This window comes from Cydia strobilella, chromosome 11 (assembly GCF_947568885.1).
Source record: "Cydia strobilella chromosome 11, ilCydStro3.1, whole genome shotgun sequence".
NCBI classification, from domain to species: domain Eukaryota; kingdom Metazoa; phylum Arthropoda; class Insecta; order Lepidoptera; family Tortricidae; genus Cydia; species Cydia strobilella.
Genome location: NC_086051.1, coordinates 18,422,800 through 18,442,225, shown reverse-complemented (window position 1 = coordinate 18,442,225; position 19,426 = coordinate 18,422,800). Strand labels below are relative to the sequence as shown.

Genomic DNA, 19,426 nt, shown 5'->3' with positions numbered 1-19,426 from the left:
ATCCCTTTCACAGAACTCTTCCTGTAACCTGTGAGAAACTGCTAAGGGAAAATTAGAAAAAAGTATAACTTGTAAGGTTTTTATATCGCTTTAATGATAGATTTAGATTTAGATTCATTTATTTCATAACACAGATTACATTATAAATTGCAGGCATGTCATTTTACAAGAATTCATATTATGATCGTCAAAACAAGGATATAAGAATATAATCAATAAAATAATAATTTAAAAATTAAATAATTACAGAATAATAAGATTTCAAAATAATGTCAAGATAGTATCTCCTGTTGTCGATCGTCAAAATACATCATACATCATTCATAAATTCACTAACAGAATACAACGGTTTATCCAACAAAAAATCTCTTAATCGGCGTTTGAATTTTTGGTCACACAGTTCACTTCTTATAACAGCCGGAAGTCGTTCATAATAGGTTGGTCCTATGACACGAGGGTTTTTCTGGGCTAAGGCCATACGGCGAGGAACCGTTCTTAGCCGTCCCGTGGAATGGACGTTAATACCCTCAACATGAACCCGTTTAAATTGAGATATATTGTTTCTCACGTACATTATGATTTCAAAAAGACATAAGGAAAAGCGATATTCTACGAACAAATCTCTACACGAGGGTCTGGTATTCACTCCGGCCAAAATGCGTAGCGCGCGTTTTTGAATAATTAAACCTCGTTTTGCATCTGTCGAGTTTCCCCATATTATTGTTCCGTACGATAATAATGAGTGGAAATGAGCATAGTACACAGATCTTAAGGCGTCTTGAGATATAAGGGGTTTTAGTTTTCGCAGTGCAAAAGCGGCGCCACTTAATCTAGAACAGAGTTTATCCACGTGACATTTCCAGTTCAAGTTGGAATCTATCATGAAACCCAGAAACCGATTTTCATCGCACATTGTCATTGGGGTACTTGCAAAACAAGGAGGCCCTTCAACGCAACGTCCCGAGAAAAGCATTATGTTAGACTTAGTTATGTTCAAGAGTAGTCCATTTGCGGAGAACCACTGCTGCAGTTGCGCACACGCCTGGTTGACCCTTGCAATGAGTTCTTCATATGTCTGGGAACCAGCAATAACCGTGGTATCATCAGCAAACAGCACAGATAGACCTGTCGTAATGGCAGTCGGAAGGTCATTAACGAAAAGTAGAAATAAGGTGTTGCCGAGCGCTGACCCTTGAGGGATGCCAATATCGACAGTTCCAACGTCAGAATCATATTGTTTACCATTTGCATTTAATTTGACAGTTTGTATTCTGTTGGTTAAAAAAGATTTTATTAAATTGTAGGTGTTATTAGTGATTCCATAACGGTATAATTTGGTTAAAAGTAATTTATGGTTAATAACGTCGAACGATATAACAAAGGAGTCGCACTTCTCTATATTATGTGTTTATAACACAAACCTTTCATATGTGTGTGATGGTAAAACTCGTGGGTTCATACTTCGGTGGTGTAAAGCATAAAAGCATTATTAAAAAAATTAAATACTTAAGATGACTAAACATTTGGTACTGACCCAATTTTCGATTTTTTTAAGGAATTAATTGTCCTAGATTTGTAACTAACGCAGCTAGGCCCATATCACCTTGATTCAAATATGCCACAAAATGTACTATGCAAATTAGTTAGTTACATCTTGTATCTACGCTATTTAAAAACAAATAGCTCATATCAAATCATTGGCTTTTACAAAGTAATTTAATGCAAATATTACATAATTAAATTATCAATTAATATGTCACGCACGTTAAGTAGTAGTAGTACGCTTTAATCCTAGCTATTTACTCGCGTCTCATACTCCTTAATTAAAAGATTATTTTACGTAAGTACAATGTATTAATTGTCAACAACTACGCAAAAAGACTCCAAGTAACAATATAAGATGAGTAAATAACACACAATATGGTCCTTATAGTTATTATACGAGTATTAAAGTAGTGGGTATTGTGCGTAATGACGTTTTATTGAACAACAGGCATTAGGACGACGCTACCTCAGTTAACGGTGACGGTTCGTTTAGCGAATTTACATAAAGGTCTATGTATGCAACATAAATAGGCGACGCACGTAATTGTTTAAATAGCATGTAAGCAATATAGTCTATAAATAGGTAATGTTTAGAATTACATGTCTCTCTCTATACTTGTACACCGACAATACAACACATCTTCGGTAATGATTGGTTTCACTTAATCTCCATTCGACCCTCGCAACTATAAATCTATCAGATAATTAAAATGACATCCATTAATAATTCAGTTATGTATTTTATTGTAAAAGCGATTATAAATATTTAAAATTTGCATGAAGTTATCAAACGATACTGTCTGACATCGACCTATTGTAAGTTGTACATGCCCTAAACTTCAAACCGAATTGCAACTGTTAATCCGGGGTATGCTAAAAATAACTTCAAAGAGTTTAAGAACAAAAAAACATAGGTACATAATACGTCAAAAAACATAGCGTTATTGAATGGTCTTCGTTAGTAGTTCCTCTTCACCAAATATCTAAATAATGAAATTAAAATTAAAATAGAATTTTCCGAGAAAAAATAGGAGACTAGAATAAACACAATAGGAGAGCCTATAATAGCTACCTCGATTTCTCTTGAATCCCATCGTCGCAACCTGACATAGTGGCAATGGCACTAAATATGATCCTTTAGAATATAAAACATTTTTTCTAGGTTTTTTCCAAACATCTGGGAACATAATAAAATAAAAAAACATACATCTCGATTCCCGACTAATTGAGAAGCTCAACTATCGTAATCTCGATGCCGGTTAAAAAAACTTATCCCTCACTTTTTCAGATTCATTGAGTTGTATATTACATTACTATTTTCACTGTCCCAAAATGTCTGTATAATTTTCGTAGTATGTATCTACCGTTTATTCGTTCCTATCATAATAAGAAAACAATTAGAAAAAAGCTAAAATATTTATAATTTTTTTAAATAACTTTAACCAAAATATATAACATTCTGGAATCATGGGAAAAATTAATTGGTCACGTTATATTCATAGTTAAATAAGAATACAGATCATTATATTTTTTGTTAGAATTAAACACAAATTATGATTATGCTCTGCAAAACAACGCCTGTGAAGATGCCTTTATATTGTTGTCAGTATATAAGGCAACGCCTATTCCGTCGACTCAATAACTCCATCACTAGTGCTCGAGCTCTTCAACTACAATAACGCGTTTATCAAAATGGAAGCACCGGAAAAATGCTGCGACACCCAATTCAAAGTTCTATCGTCTGGTGACTATATTCTACCGCCGCCATTGCAAGCATCCATTGACAAAATTGTAGAAAAAGAAGGATATATATCTCACAAAACTATTAACAGGTCAATCTCGTCCAGCGGTGGTAACTACTTGGGAGAACTGTACGAAGTTGACATTAAAGGAACGACTGCGGACGGCGATAAAGAGACCAATATTTTTATTAAAAATAAAATAAATGATATGCAACTGTCTACTGTTGATGTTGCAGAATGTTACAGCATGGAGAATTTATTTTATGGACACCTCTCGAAACTGTACGATGATATACAAAACAAATTCAATATTCGGATTGAAGAAAGATACAATATGGTTAAAAGTTATGATGCCACGAATCCGAACGCTATAATTCTGGAGAACCTTGCTAAAAAGGGCTTCACAACGGTTCATCGAATGGAGGTCGCTCCGCTTAAGTTCGTACAACTTTCTGTCCAGCAGCTGGCGAGGTTCCACGGCTTGTCCTGGGTCTTGGAAAAACAGCATCCTGAATACTTCGAAAAGAAAATTAGGCCTTTGAAATTAACATTTCAATTTAACGACGATTACCAAAAGTTCATTGACAATATGAGCACGTATACAGATAAATGCGTGGATGTGGAGAAGCAAGTTAGATTAAATAATTTCAAACCCGGCGTTATGGAAATCTTTAAAAAGAATTACTTTGAAAATGCTGGGAGTAGATGCTGCTTATGCCATGGAGACTACAGGGCTAACAATATTCTTGTGAAAAAAGTAAGTGCTATTTATTTCTATTTATCATCGTATGGTATAGTAACGCATTACCAATTAAAATGTATCCTTAAGAGTCCCCGGCAAGCTCGGTTCTCCATACAAACGTAGTTAAAAGATCCCCGTGCAAAAAGATCACTCGCATAAGACAAGGCTTGAAAAATCAACTCCGCCCTCAACCTATTAGACGTTTTACGTTTCTTATTAGCGGTAAATAAATATTTCTTAAATGTTATGTTGCAGGATGGCGATAATATAATTGAAGTCATACCAGTGGACTATCAGTTGCTGTACTACGGATGCCCTGTCCTGGACTTCATCTATTTCATCTTCCCTTGCACCGACCAAGAGTTCAGGAGAAAACATCTTGATGATTTGAAAGATCTATATCATGAAAGTTTAAGGAAGTTCCTTAAATATTTTAACATGGACGTTGAGTCAGTGTACCCACGGCGTGAATTTGAAACAGAGTACAAGAAAAGACTAGATTTTGGTCTAGCATTTGGTCTTATGGTAACTCCTTTACTGTTTACTAATGACGATGACGTCCCTGACTTTGCTAAAGATGATCCGGAAAAAGTTTCTGTTACTCCAGATCCAAAAATGGATGAGAGGATCAGAGGTCTTGTAGATGATTTCCAAAGGTGGGGTATTTTGTAAGGAACTTGACTAACTGTTACCTGTGGAAAGAAAAGTACAGTCAGCAATAAAAGATTGTACCAAAAAATAATTTTTTGCCAAAAACATATTTCCGTGTACCCTTCATATAATGTATTTTTCCCTTCACTAGCTCGGAAAGCCGTCTTTTATCCTTTAAAACAAGCGGGGAAAAACGCATTTTATCCACTAGTGGGGAAAGTAAATTGACCTTGGTTGGGGCGTGTTTAAGTAGCTTGACAGATAACAAAACGTAAAACGCTCATAATAATGGTTCGTTCGATATTAATTATCATTAAATAAATGGTTTGAGAATCTAATAAAAAATACCAGATTTAGCTTTATTTAATGTTTTGAAGTCATAAACCTTAAAATTCCATAATAAACGTTTGTTTTTTAATAATTATGTTAAATATAATTCTGTTAAGTCGATGCAATTTCAAAACGCATCATTGACATTTCATACGTCAGAAATGTCAACATTGTCAACAAAAATTTTACTTAAAAACTTCTCACGTAAAAGAACAGAATTTCCCGAGTTTTTTGTTATAATATCGTACAAAAATGAGTGATTGCAGTTGATGAAGATGATCTAACGCCTGTGGATGTTGCACTTTCCTCGCTATAGTGAGGGGAAAAGTTTTGTGTTACACACGGGTGCAAATGTATTTTACTTCTCGTGTGTTAAAACACTCGCTACGCTCAGGATTCTATTTTAGAACCACTCGCTTCGCTCGTGGTTCAACTATAGAATCCTTTCGCTTGCTCGTATTTCAATTCCACACTCGCGGGTAAAATACAACTTTGCACCCTTGTATAACAAATAACTATTCATTGCTTCTTATTGAATCAGTGAGTTAAAAAATATTTATTTAACGACAACGTAAAAGATAAAAAAATAAACAAACAGTACGTAACGATAAGAAACGAGTTAAAAAACCCCCGCGACTAAATCTGTAAAATGATTCTTACAGCTTTTATCATATGGTCTAACAATCTTTTTTCTACTACATACTTATACAAACATATTTTGTTGTTAATTAGGTTTTTCCATGTGATAAATAAAAGTTTGTCTAAGTGAAATGTGTTTATGTTTATTTAACATAGATTTTTTATCACATGTTTATACAACATAAAGGGGCCCACTGACTATCAGTCCGCCGGACGATATCGGCCTTACAGTTGTTCGGAACTGTCAAATTTTTGTTCTAGCTGACAGGCCGATATCGTCCGGCGGACTGATAGTCAGTGGGCCCCTTAAATAATAGTGTTGCATCTATATCCCCACGCAAGCCTATCAAAAGACCGGGATTTATAGGCCTGTGAAATCCGAGGAGATACAAATAATAGGACCCCATGGTCCCGTGATATGGAACACAGACAAATAATAATAATGAAATTCTTTATTTAAGACCATCGGGGATCATTGGGTTAGTAATTATCGTAAATTTAAATTATCTTATCTAAAAATATAATCTTATCTTTTGTATCCAATCGTTCGCCCGCTCCTGTCGACCAAGTGACACTTCAATGTCACAGAAGGGAGAAAGTACAATTGTGACAAATAACGGTGACGGTTCGTTTAGCGAAATTACATAAAGGTCTATGTCTGCAACATGAATAGGCCACGCACGTAATTGTATATAGGTAAATAGCATGTAAGTAATATAGTCTATTAATAAGTAATGTTTAGACTTACATGTCTCTCTCTATGTACTTGTACACCGACAATAAAACACAATCATCTTCGGTAATGTTTGGTTCCACTTGATCTCCATTCGACCCTCGCAACTATAAACCTATCAGATAATTAAAATGACATCCATTAATAATTCAGTTATGTATTTTATTGTAAAAGCGATTATAAATATTTAAAACTTGCATGAGGTTATCGAACGATACTGTCTGACATCGACCTATTGTAAGTTTTACATGCCCTAAACTTGCAACTGTTAATCCGGGGTATGCTAAGTAACTTGAGAGTAAGAGTTTAAGAACAAAAGAACGTAGGTACATAATACGTCAAAAAACATAGCGTCATTAAATGGTTTTCGTTAGTATTTCCGCTTCACCAAATATCTAAATAATGAAATTGAAATATCATTTTCCGAGAAAAAATAGGAGACACACTAGGAGAGCCTATAATAGCTACCTCGAATTCTGAATCCCATCGTCACAACCTGACATAGTGACAATGGCACTAAGTATGATCCTCTCGAATATAAAATACTTTTTCGAGTCTCTTTCCAAACATCTGGGAACATATATAATGAAAAAAACAAACATCCCAACTAATTGAGAAGCTCCTCTTTCGTAGTCTCGATGCCGGTTAAAAAAACATATCCCTCACTTTTTCAGATTCGTAGAGTTCTATATTACATTACTATTTTTACTGTCCCAAAATGTCTGTATAATTTGGTTGGTTTATTCGTTCCTATAATAATAAGGAAAAAATTAGAAAAAAAGCTAAAATATTTATAATTTTTTTAATAACTAACCAAAATATATAACATTCTGGAATCATGGGAAAAATTAATTGATCACGTTATATTCATATTTAAATAACAATACAGATCATTATATTTTTGTTGGAATTAAACACAAATATTGATTATTCTCTGCAAAACATGCTTGTGAAGATGCCTTTATATTGTTGTCAGTATATAAGGCAACGCCTATTCCGCCAACTCAATAACTCCATCACTAGTGCTCGAGCTCTTCAACTACAATAACGCGTTTATCAAAATGGAAGCACCGGAAAAATGCTGCGACAACCAATTCAAAGTTCTATCCTCTGGTGACTATATTCTACCGCCGCCATTGCAAGCATCCATTGACAAAATTGTAGAAAAAGAAGGATATATATCTCACAAAACTATTAACAGGTCAATTACGACCAGCGGTGGTAACTTCATGGGAGAACTGTACGAAGTTGACATTAAAGGAACGACTGCCGACGGTGATAAAGAGACCAATATTTTTATTAAAAATAAAATAGATGATATGCAACTACCTACTATTGATGTTGCGGAATGTTACAGCTTGGAGAATTTCTTTTACGGACACCTCTCAAAACTGTACAATGATATACAAAACAAATACAATATTCCAATTGAAGACAGATACAATATGGTTAAAAGTTACAATGCCATGAATCCGAACGCTATAATTCTGGAGAACCTTGCTAAAAAGGGCTTCACGACGGTTCATCGAATGGAGGTCGCTCCTCTTAAGTTCGCACAACTTTCTGTCCAGCAGCTGGCGAGGTTCCACGGCTTGTCCTGGGTCTTGGAAAAACAGCAACCTGAATACTTCGAAAAGAAAATTAGGCCTTTGAAGTTAACATTACAATTTAACGACGATTACCAAAAGTTCCTTGACAACATGAGCACGTATACGGATAAATGTGTGGATGTGGAAAACCGACTTAGATTAAACAATTTCAAACCCGGTGTTATGGAAATCTTGAAAAAGAATTTCTATGAAAATTCTGGGAGTAAATGTTGCTTATGCCATGGAGACTACAGGGCTAACAATATTCTTGTGAAAAAAGTAAGTGCTATTTATTTCTATTTATCATCGTATGATATAGTAACGCATTACCAATTAAAATGTATCCTTAAGAGTCCCCGGCAAGCTCGGTTCTCCATACAAACGTAGTTAAAAGATTCCCGTGCAGAAAAATCACTCGCATACGACAGGGCTTGAAAAATCAACTCCGCCCTTAACCTATTAGATTGACGAAGTCATCAAAAATCATATCACATGTAGGACCTAAAGTATACAACAAGCTCCCAGCGGAGATAAAGAATGCAGGTAGTGCAAAAATATTAAAATAAATTATGAAAGTGGCTGTTGGACTACTCTTTCTACGATGTTAAAGATTTTTAGGGTTCCGTACCCAAAGGGTAAATTTCAGTTAAATGCCTACAATCAAAAAAAAGTTTCACTTGCATCGTGGTTTCCAAAAAGCCACACAACCACGCAACGTTGTCATTAACACATTGAGTGCCGAGAACCCGCTCGGCGGGTTCTCTGTTGTAGTCGCTTTCCTGTAGGATCGACTACGAGCGTAGCGCTACGAAAACGTTGGCAGTCCCAGTTGGGGCCGGTACAGACGGACTGCAACCCGACTGCAACTTGTATGGGAACTGTAAGCCGACGTTGCAGTTTCCATACATATTGCAGTCGGGACCCTATTAATAATATTCCGTTGTCTGTCTGTATAAATACAGTCTCCATTTTCGTTTTACGTTTCTTATTAGCGGTAAATAAATATAGGTAAATGTTATATTGCAGGATGGCGATAATATAACTGAAGTCATACCAGTGGACTATCAGTTGCTGTACTACGGGTGTCCTGTCCTGGACTTCATCTATTTCATCTTCCCTTGCACCGACCAAGAGTTCAGGAGAAAACATCTTGATGATCTGAAAGATCTATATTATGCAAGTTTAAGGAAGTTCCTTAAATATTTTAACATGGACGTTGAGTCAGTGTACCCACGGCGTGAATTTGAAACAGAGTACAAGAAAAGACTAGATTTTGGTCTAGTATTTGGTCTTATGGTAACTCCTTTACTGTTCACTAATGACGATGACGTCCCTGACTTTGCTAAAGATGATCTGCAAAAATTGTCTGTTACTCCAGATCCAAAAATGGATGAGAGGATCAGAGGTCTTGTAGATGATTTCCAAAGGTGGGGTATTTTGTAAGAAAGTTGACTTGTTAATTCATTCGTTGTTAACTGTTACCTGTGGAAAGAAAAGTACAGTCAGCAATAAAAGATTGTACCAAAAATTATTTTTTTGCCAAAAACATATTTCCGTGTACCCTTCATATAATGTATTTTCATTGCTTCTTATTGAATCAGTGAATTAAAAAATATTTATTTAACGACAACGTAAAAGATAAAAATAAGCAAACAGTGCATAACGATAAGAGGCGAGTTAAAAAACCCCCGCGACTAAATCTGTAAAATGATTCTTACAGCTTTTATCATATGGTCTAACAATCTTATTTCTACTACTTATACAAACATATTTTGTTGTTAATTAGGTGTTTCCATGTCATTATCTTAGATGGTAATAAAAGTTTTTCTAAGTGAAATGTGTTTATTTAACATTGAATTTTTTTATCATATGTACCTACATATAACATAAAGGTATCATATAGTTCGCCTGCTCCTGTCAACCAAATGACACTTCAATGTCACAGAAGGCAGAACATACAAATTGTGACAAATAACATATAATTACGTGACTAGGTATGATTTTCCTTGTAAATACTGTCATTCAACCACCGTACTATAATTACTCTGCAATTTACTGTGGTCTTTACCATTAAGGCGTCATGTGTTTACAAAACAGTAATTCTTGTATAGATACACGTTCAGAATGATAGAGAACCTTAGAGCGTTTTCACATTGCCCGATCCGATATCGAATATAAGATCCTACATACAAAATGTCGGACCGTGTGTAATTGCACCGCCGCCGGCGCGCCCCGCGCCTCCTACAGTGGCACACTACAGCAAACATTAATTTATGCATACACATATACGCACACAAACAAAAATTATCGGTCCGACAGCTGACGGGGGCTCCGACGTGGCTGAAACTATCGTAAGTGCCAATCCGATATCGGATGTCGGATGGCCGGGGCAGTCCACGCCAATACGCGTTATTCCTAGAACCGTTTCAAGGTTGCGGTGCGATAGTCTATTACGGCTTTTACACCAAGTACATGTTGCATCGATTTAACAGTCGTAACACACTACCGCACCGCAACAAGGTCGTGGTGCGGTGCGGTAGTGTGTTACGGTTATAATATCACGTTTTTATCACTGGACATAAGCGCCATTCATTTATTACATAAATTGATTTGGGGGGATCATTTTTTTCATACTCGGGCGAGGGAATGTATCTTCATAGTTCTTACGTAAGATCACAAAGATAAAATTTTCAAATTTCTAATAATATATAAAGTTTAAAACAATACTTCCACACTATGCTATCAAAATCCGTGCAGAGTTAGATACCTTTGTAGGTATATATATAAACGTTCCAAAACTTTTTTTTAATAAATACGAAAACAAACCACACTTGTATTCATTTTTTCCTCTTTAGATTTTTACGAACTACAGGGGGGAGAGGGTCAGCCTATCTGCCGTGCCCCCGCCAAGACGAGCAATGCGAAGCGCAAGGCCACTACCTACCTTTTCTCGAAGCGTTTCGTCGTTTTTTTGAACCCTCATAACTTGGGTTTGTATTATACCAGATAAAGAAAATTCTCGGTATATGTTGTCAATTAAGCCTGAAAATCTTCAATTGCATAGCTCTAATTCTTATACTTTAGATTTTATTCACTGATGACGATCAAAACTCTTTGAGATTTGGTATGTAAGATCTGATAACTATTTGACAGTGCGAGCCTTATGGTTTCGTCTTGGTAACATATTACATGAATATGTTTTTGATGGGATTCTTATTTTTTCTTACATAGGCATGAGAGGGAGTCAAAAACTGGCAAAAATCATCTTACGTAATAAAGCAATGGCGCCATAGATGACTGCAAACCATAATTTCGTGAATTAAGATAAATCAAAAGTACAATAATGTCAGTGCCATCAGCAAACTATAATAGTTTTCAATGTAGAAAATATTTTTTTACATATAATTTTTTATTCTGTTTTTCAGCCACCATTTTATTATTTTATTTTATTTTATAAAATAAACGTCATAACCTTTTTTAGAGTAATTTCCTGTAATTTGATGCCACACACGATTTTGAATATAATTTTTAATTTTTCAAATTTCAAATTTTTCGCGTAATTATTTAATTAAGAAAAATATTTTGTATATAAAAAATAAAATGAATATGAACTTAATGGAGACTAAAAACATAATGGAGATATGGAAGTATTCTAAATGTATCATGGCAGTACAGTTTCATAACTACACACAAAAGTTTTTATATGTATGTATGTAAACACTTTATTGTACACAAGATAAGTTAAAATTACAATTATAACAAAATAAATTAAATATACAACGAACTTATCGCTATAAGTTTTCTTCCAGTTAACATTTAAGCAACTGAGAAAAAAAATACAAGATAAATAGAAGGAATTTGTGGCCTCTATCTGCGGTTCTAGACAAATAAGTAAATTATAATAATGTATTAATAAAACTACGTATAAACTACTACGTAATACTACGTATTACGTACTAATAATAATACGTATTTGTTCTCTACTACAATGATTACAATTTAAAAGATTATAAAAAATTACATGACACCCCACCGAATAAAATCATCCACTACTCCTCGAGCTCTCTCTTTCATCCGCTCATCACATTTAATATTTATATCAGCTAAATTATCTTTACCCAATTCAGGTATTGCACCTTCGACAGCAAAAATGAAAGGCATAGTCTGTACGAAGTTAAACAAGCCCAAACCTAATAGTTGTCTATACAAATCTTCAAAATCTTCCCTAGGAAAAACAGATTTAACGTCTATATTGAAATATTTCAGCATTTTCGTTATGGAATCGAAGTACAGGTCCTTGAGGTATTCCAGGTGATTTTTTCTAAACTCTTGATCAGTGCCCAGAAAAATGAAGTACAAGAAGTCTATTACAGGACAGCCGTAGTGTATAAGCTGGTAATCTACTGGCACCACGTCGATAATTTCACCGCCCTGAAAAAACATGTAGGATTTACATTATCTGTTCACATTTATACAGAATGTCCCGTAAATAATGGACCACCTTCTGACTACCGACAGAGACTTTAGGCTGGTCGAGATTATAGGTTTAGTAAATAATTCGTATGTTATGAAATAATCGAACATTCTTTCTTTTTAAATATATTTTTTTAATAACTTAAATAAATGAAAATTAATGAAGAACTTACAATCTCTTTCATCAAAATATTGTTAGCCCTGTAGTCACAGTGTACTATTGTCCTTTTATATTTCTGATCATTATAGTACCTTTGTACATTATGCCATAACTTTTCAAGGAACACAGTAAACCTTTCTCGTACGTCATCATCCAAACATTCCGATATTACTTTTCCAGAATTTGTGAGCAAACCCTTGAAATCGTCGTTGAAATTATAAGGGACGCGCAGAGATCTAATTTTGCGATTAAAATAATTAGGTGTCTTCTTCTCTAAAGCAAACGAAAGCCCGTGTAGTCTTCCCAATTGTTGAATGGACAACTCTGCAAACTTTAAGGAAATCACATCCATTCTGAATCCCGTCTTGTATCCTTTATTTGATAGATTTTCAAGAATAATAGCTTCAGGTATACTTTCTTGAAATGATTTAACGATATTGTACCGCTCTTTAACAGGCACATTAGCTTCATTTTGTATTTTATCAAATACCACCGCTAAATCATTGTAGAAAAATGCTTCTGTATTGAACACGTTAGTTATTGACACAACACTAAGATGATCTCCAGGAATAATAGCTTTAACAAATATGTTTGTTTCTTTCTTGCTATCTTCAGAGTATCCTGTAACGTTGACTTCATACAATGATCCTAAATAGTTACCCCCGTCAGTAGATAAAGCTTTAGTGGTCAATTTATGATTTGTATATCCTTCTTTCTCGACTATCTTTCTTATTGCTTTATCTACTTTTATAGGAAGTTGATCGATATCCTCACAATTAAAAGTTTTTACCTCCATTTCGATGTGAGTCCCAGGATATTCAGACAGCAAATGCTCATTCACGTGATAGAGTATACTGTTTTATTGTATATTGTTCTAGTCATCGGATACGTTATTAGTACTTATTAGTGGAACAATGGTTGCAAATTAGCTCGGTAATCTACTGTAACTACATACAATCAACATGTTTGTTAGGAAGTGTGTATTCAAGACAATCAAATTGCCATTCATCTGATATCAGCTAGTAATAATCACAATGCAATTTTAGTGAGTATAGTAGAATAGTAGGTACCTGGTCTATCTATGTATGTTGGGTTGATTGATACTTTAATCAAGAACATATTTCTAAAAGCCTAAAAGGGCTGAGTCTGTTGACTACGCGTAATCAACAATCGTCATTATCACCAGCATATGCATTTGTACAGTAGCCAATTTTTTCTTTTTCTGATCGAACTGTTTAATGAATTCGAACCCACATCGGCGTAGTGCAGGGATCGTCCGTCTCCAACATACTGTTCTCACTGCTGCTGAACGATCTACCTGAGGCAGTGCACAGCGGCGAGACATTCATGTACGCGGACGACGTAGCAGTGGTGGTTACCGCTCAGAGCTGTGACGCACTTAGCGACCAGCTAAATATTACTGCAGCACTTCTCTCTGATTGGTTCAGTAAAAATGGCCTCACGTTGAACATACGGAAAACGCACTTTGTTCACTTCGACCTCTCGGGAAGGGAAACAAGGTCGATGTCTGTGCGCGCAAACGGACTGAATATCGAACAAGCCGCGAGCTCAACCTTTCTGGGCTTCGAACTGGACAGAGGACTGACCTGGGCGGCACATATTGATAAAGTGTGTAATAATAAGTTGTCAGCGGCCTGCTTCGCACTGAAACGTCTGGCTCGGTTATTGCCTCGCGATATGCTGAGAGCGTGTTACTTTGCATCGGTGCATGCACACCTGCAGTACGGAGTCGAGCTGTGGGCCCGAGCCGCAGATTGGGAGCGCGTGTAGAAGCGCGCCGTACGGGTTATAGTCCGAATCGCTCAAACCGAATCGGCGAAACCGCACTTCAAAGCCCTAGGCATCCTAACCTTGCCGTCTTTACTAATCTTTCAAGCGGCAATATACGCGCGTTCGCAAGCAGACAGCGCCCCTGCCTCGTTGAATGTGGCCCCGCGCTCGTGCCGCACAAGCTGGCCAAGTCGGACAAGCTCATTCACATATTGGGCCCAAAAGTATACAATCGTCTTCCGGACTCAATAGTAGTTGCTAAAAGCGTAGCAATATTTAAAAACAAATTAAAGAAATGGTTAATCGAGCAAGCTTTCTACGACCATAAAGAGTTCTTTAAATTAGGAACTTAGGTAGATGTAAGATATTAAATACAACTTACATTATGTAACGAAAATTCATACTTAAATATAATCTTTATACACTGTATAAAATGTGACATGTAATTTATATTATTAATAAATATTATGATTATGATTATTATGATTATGATTAATTACTCATTAAACTGCTCTGAGATGAGTTGGTTTCATATTGCGATGTTTTTTTGTTACAGCCTGTGTATGTACAGAAATTAAAACGGGTTCGAGGAGCTCAAAATGTTTTGGGCACATTTAATTTTTACCTGCTCGGCTACTTATTCTGGTGTTGGCTGTACGTGTCATTCAATTAAAAAGCTCTAGTCTTTAAAATGTAAATAATATAGACGTTATTATTTAACAAATATTATATTATGATGTTATCAAAGTTAAATAAACGTGTAGGTCTGTGTGAATATGTTGATTAAAGATAAAATTACGACGTAAGAATACTTTATAATAATTATAATATATAGCCCTCCACGCGCTGCTGCTGGTACCGCCCGAGTATCGTGCGGCCGCCTTTAGAGGGTCATTTCGCTACGCTGCCACCAAGATTTGGAACGATATCCCCCCCCCCCCCCCAGGGCGTGAGGCAAAGAGTATCCAACAGTTCAAATCCAGGCTTAAAAAGATGTACATGAATCATCAAAAGGAGTTCGAGAATATTCAAGTGACCAGCCCCGTGAGGGATGCGTTCATAAAGTTAACCTTTTAGGTAAATACTAACTATACGAAACATATATCAAGTATCTATTCTGTTCCTATATCAAGTACTCCGTAGAAAAATATTGTTACAATTGTTACCTACTAATGTTCTTTTGTTTATGTTAATTGCATAGTTTCTAATAATAATATAATCTTAATACTACAACAACCACTAGCTGATCAAGGGCGGGTTAAATCCAGCAAGCTGTACCCGCACCTTTTTCATTACTTACACCAATAAAATGTATAGATAAATACTTACCTAATACGTACTTGCTCTTTATACTTAAGATGGACTAATTACCTACCTAACCCTTATACTATACCTAAGAAAAGCTGTAAAAAGTAATTAAATAAACTCATTTGTATTTGTATAATATTGAAGTGAAGCTAACCACGCAAAACTGCTTTTACGCATATTATTTAATTTCATAACCTCCTCGATCCTGCTAAACGTGCTAAAAGATTTACCTTTGTTTCCTATATTGATGCATCATATTGCCAATTGTGTTTAGTAATATAGTACATATAGTATTTTAATATTAGAAAGCTAAAATATTACTAAAAAGTCGTAATCTTACCCTGTATCTTCCTACGCTACGCTTGACCTGTATCTTCCTTTTTGGCAAAATATTGCCAAAAAGGAAGATACAGGTCAAGCGTTTTAATTAAATGAAATGTTCCCTTTGACCCTTTATTCACACAGTTTAGTAAATCAAAACCATACACCAATCGGACTTTACCTTATTGACCATTTTTGTATAGAAACAGAAAACCACATTTGGGTTTACCTACATTAAACATTCATAATATATTATTTCAACCAATCACTAACCGGTTTCAGCCAATTCAAAATTATAAGCTTTTTATTTAAACCTCAGGGGCATGGCTTCATTAAGTAAATAGTTTAGATTTACAATTTTTCTTGTGTTATCTTAAACTCAATAGAAATGAAATTAAAATTCACTTTATTTAGTTACAACACACCCCATCGAATAAAATCATCTACTATCCCTCTAGCCCTCTCATTCATTCTAGGATCAGTAATAAAACTGACTTCACCTAGGTAATCTATATCTAGACCCGGTACTTCATCTTCAGTCGCAAAAATGAATGGCATAAGCTGAACAAAACATTGCAGACCGTAACCTAACGTCTCATTATACAAATTCTCAAAATCATCTCTTGGAAACACAGACTTAACATCGATATCAAAATGTTGTAGCATTTTTGTTAAAGAGTCAAAGTAAATGTCCTTGAGGTCTTCCAAGTGGTCTTTTCTGAATTGTTGGTCTGTACCAAGGAAAATGAGGAAAAAGAAGTCGAGAAGTGGACAGCCGTAGTGCATCAACTGGTAATCCACAGGTATGATGTCAACGATTTCACCATCCTAAAATTAAAAGCAAATTAATATTCGAAAACAAAATATTGTCTTCGATTACCGCGATAGTTACTCATGAAATAATTAAAACTATGAAAACGGATTATATCGCGTATATTGAATTTATAATACATCCCGACGTTTCGAACCCTTTATAGCGTTCGTGTCAACGGGTGACTGAGGAAAAACTACAAAGTGCAAAAATACCCACATACAAAAAATAATTTATAGTTAAAAGCACTTACAATTTCTTTCAGCAATATATTGTTGGCCCTGTAGTCATTATGTATTAATGTCCTCTTGTATTTCTGATCTAAATAATATTCCTGAGCTTTTTCCCATAATTTTGGCAAAAACGCATTAAATCTCTCTCGCGCATCATCATCTAAACATGCAGAGAGTGCTTTTGAAGAATTTTTGTGTACACCCTTAAATTCTTCGTTAAAATTATATGGGCAAGGTATTGTCTTGATGTTTTGATCAAAATAATCTGGGTGTTTATTTTCCAAAGCAAAAGACAACGCGTGCAGTTTCCCTAATTGTATGACGCACAATTCTGCAAAATTTAAAGGAAGCACATCAAACCTGCTCAATGTTTTATATCCTTTCTTTGCCAAATTGTCCAGAATAATTGCTTCCGGTATACTTTCTTGAAATGACTTAGCGATATTGTATCTTTCTTTTATAGGTACATTAGCTTCATTCTGTATGTCATTAAGTACAACTGCTAAATCGTTGTAGAAGAATAACTCCATATTGAACATTCCAGTGACTGACATAGCTGTAAGATGATCTGCGGGGACGATACCTTTAACAAATATATTTGTTTCTTTCTCACCATCTTCCGTTTGTCCAACAACATCAACCTCATAGAGAGATCCAAAATAGTTACCACCAACAGTAGATATGGCTTTAGTATTCATTTTATAATCTGTATAACCTTCTTTTTTAATTATCTTCTTAATTGCCTCTTCAACTTTTTCCGGAAGAGGATCATTATTTTGATTTAATTTACATTTACTATTTTCGACTTCCATTGTGGTGTTAGTTTTACAAATGTCAGATAACAAATGATAAAAATATCAAGTCGTAGTTAAGAAAACGTCCTATTTCTTAAGACTACCTCGTCATTGCGACAATGTCGCTATATTTACCTGCTAATATAACTTTGATAACAAATTACTACAGCGTTGTATAATTTGAGAGCATTGTATAATAGATAATTAAGATGATATACATAAAAGCATTAGTAGTTAAATTAAGCAATTTATCATATGAATTGTTAGATTTGTGATGAATAAAGAACGTAATGTGTATTATACCCAATTTCGTCCATCATCAAAAGAAAACCATATCTCAAGGTCCCATACAGTGTGGAAAAAAATTATGAGCCCTGCAGGGAAAGTACCTGAAACCTTAAAATAAACTTCATTTAAAGTTTTTTTTTTAATTCGCTTGTCTCGCCCGGGACTCGAACCGGCTAAAAATACCAAAAAAATAAACGCTATTTTATTGTACAGTTTTAATGTTAATGATAACATTTCTCCAAGAAACACGAGGTCTTACACTCGTCTGTCGTAAAAAATATCCATATAATCGAATATTTAGTACTCAAGAATATTTTTAGACGTCAAAAACAAAAAAAAACTTTGGATGCAGTCTTGTTTCTTAAAAAAAACAATGTTTGCTTTAAGTAAAATGAGCTAACTAAGTTTTCAAGGCACTCCCTCCAGGGCCCATAATTTTTTTCCACCCTGTATAAAAAACATTTAATAAGTTATCACAAAACTGGTTATCTCGTTCGGTCATTCTTCAATTTAACACTTTCAACTATCGCGTTTTGTACACATAATTAACGCCAGTCTTCCGTGACCACAGCTAGTGCAACCTAGTTGAAACGTCGGAAAAAGGTGTCCAGACCTCTAAGCTTAAGTGGGACTGGGCTGGGCATGTCTGCCGCATGCACCCTGAAAGGTGGGCCAAAATGGTTACCGAGTGGGACCCACGGAACACCATAGATGGTGCTGGCCGGGGTGCAGGCAGGCCGAAAAGAAGATGGCGGGACGACTTAGACGCTTTTTATCCTGATTGGCGGGACACTACAAACGACAGGGTCGAGTGGAGGAAACGACGGGAGGCCTTTGCCCAGCAGTGGGACACTAAATTAGGCTAGTAAAAAAAAATGAAATTTAATCGCGTTAGATCCAGTAATGACATTAATTATTCTTCAATTAAAAAGCGTCATTTTATAGAGCTTGTGGTCCTGGACGTAGCATCGTCTAATTCACAATCCATTTTTAGGGTTCCGTACCCAAACGGGACCCTATTACTAAGACTCCGCTGTCCGTCTGTCCGTCTGTCCATCTGTCCGTCTGTCCGTCTGTCAGCAGGCTGTATCTCATGAACCGTGATAGCTAGACAGTTGAAATTTTCACAGATGATGTATTTCTGTTGCCGCTATAACAACAAATACTAAAAACAGAATAATATAAATATTTGAATGGGGCTCCCATACAACAAACGTGATTTTTTTTGCTGTTTTTTTCCGTAATGGTACGGAACCCTTCGTGCGCGAGTCCGACT

The 19,426-nt window shown here is 35.5% G+C and overlaps 5 protein-coding genes across 5 annotated transcripts in view; 3 read left to right on the top strand and 2 right to left on the bottom strand.

The window, feature by feature from the left end:
• LOC134745651 (uncharacterized) overlaps window positions 1-19,426 on the top strand; it is a 424,512-nt gene that overhangs the window by 48,455 nt on the left and 356,631 nt on the right. The window lies entirely within an intron of this gene.
• LOC134745586 (uncharacterized) lies at window positions 3,170-4,716 on the top strand. The gene is made up of 2 exons (XM_063679658.1): window positions 3,170-4,044; window positions 4,285-4,716. Exons 1-2 carry the CDS (start codon window positions 3,238-3,240, stop codon window positions 4,699-4,701), a joined length of 1,224 nt encoding a protein of 407 aa, XP_063535728.1. The 5' UTR covers window positions 3,170-3,237; the 3' UTR covers window positions 4,702-4,716.
• Window positions 7,373-9,430, top strand: LOC134745585 (uncharacterized). The gene is made up of 2 exons (XM_063679657.1): window positions 7,373-8,250; window positions 8,998-9,430. The coding sequence occupies exons 1-2, from the start codon at window positions 7,444-7,446 to the stop codon at window positions 9,412-9,414; spliced, it is 1,224 nt and encodes a 407-aa protein (XP_063535727.1). The 5' UTR covers window positions 7,373-7,443; the 3' UTR covers window positions 9,415-9,430.
• LOC134745582 (uncharacterized) lies at window positions 11,972-13,448 on the bottom strand. Its single transcript, XM_063679656.1, has 2 exons — window positions 12,618-13,448; window positions 11,972-12,402 (listed from the first exon to the last, which is right to left on the bottom strand). Exons 1-2 carry the CDS (start codon window positions 13,398-13,400, stop codon window positions 11,989-11,991), a joined length of 1,197 nt encoding a protein of 398 aa, XP_063535726.1. The 5' UTR covers window positions 13,401-13,448; the 3' UTR covers window positions 11,972-11,988.
• LOC134745298 (uncharacterized) lies at window positions 16,382-17,931 on the bottom strand. The gene is made up of 2 exons (XM_063679292.1): window positions 17,089-17,931; window positions 16,382-16,852 (listed from the first exon to the last, which is right to left on the bottom strand). Exons 1-2 carry the CDS (start codon window positions 17,878-17,880, stop codon window positions 16,439-16,441), a joined length of 1,206 nt encoding a protein of 401 aa, XP_063535362.1. The 5' UTR covers window positions 17,881-17,931; the 3' UTR covers window positions 16,382-16,438.

Coding starts and splice junctions, on each gene's coding strand:
- LOC134745298 (XM_063679292.1), bottom strand. CDS start 17,880: ATGGAAGTCGAAAATAGTAAATGTAAATTAAATCAAAATAATGATCCT. Junction 16,853..17,088: donor ATATATTGCTGAAAGAAATT/GTAAGTGCTTTT, acceptor TTTTAATTTTAG/GATGGTGAAATCGTTGACAT.
- LOC134745582 (XM_063679656.1), bottom strand. CDS start 13,400: ATGGAGGTAAAAACTTTTAATTGTGAGGATATCGATCAACTTCCTATA. Junction 12,403..12,617: donor ATATTTTGATGAAAGAGATT/GTAAGTTCTTCA, acceptor ATGTTTTTTCAG/GGCGGTGAAATTATCGACGT.
- LOC134745586 (XM_063679658.1), top strand. CDS start 3,238: ATGGAAGCACCGGAAAAATGCTGCGACACCCAATTCAAAGTTCTATCG. Junction 4,045..4,284: donor ACAATATTCTTGTGAAAAAA/GTAAGTGCTATT, acceptor GTTATGTTGCAG/GATGGCGATAATATAATTGA.
- LOC134745585 (XM_063679657.1), top strand. CDS start 7,444: ATGGAAGCACCGGAAAAATGCTGCGACAACCAATTCAAAGTTCTATCC. Junction 8,251..8,997: donor ACAATATTCTTGTGAAAAAA/GTAAGTGCTATT, acceptor GTTATATTGCAG/GATGGCGATAATATAACTGA.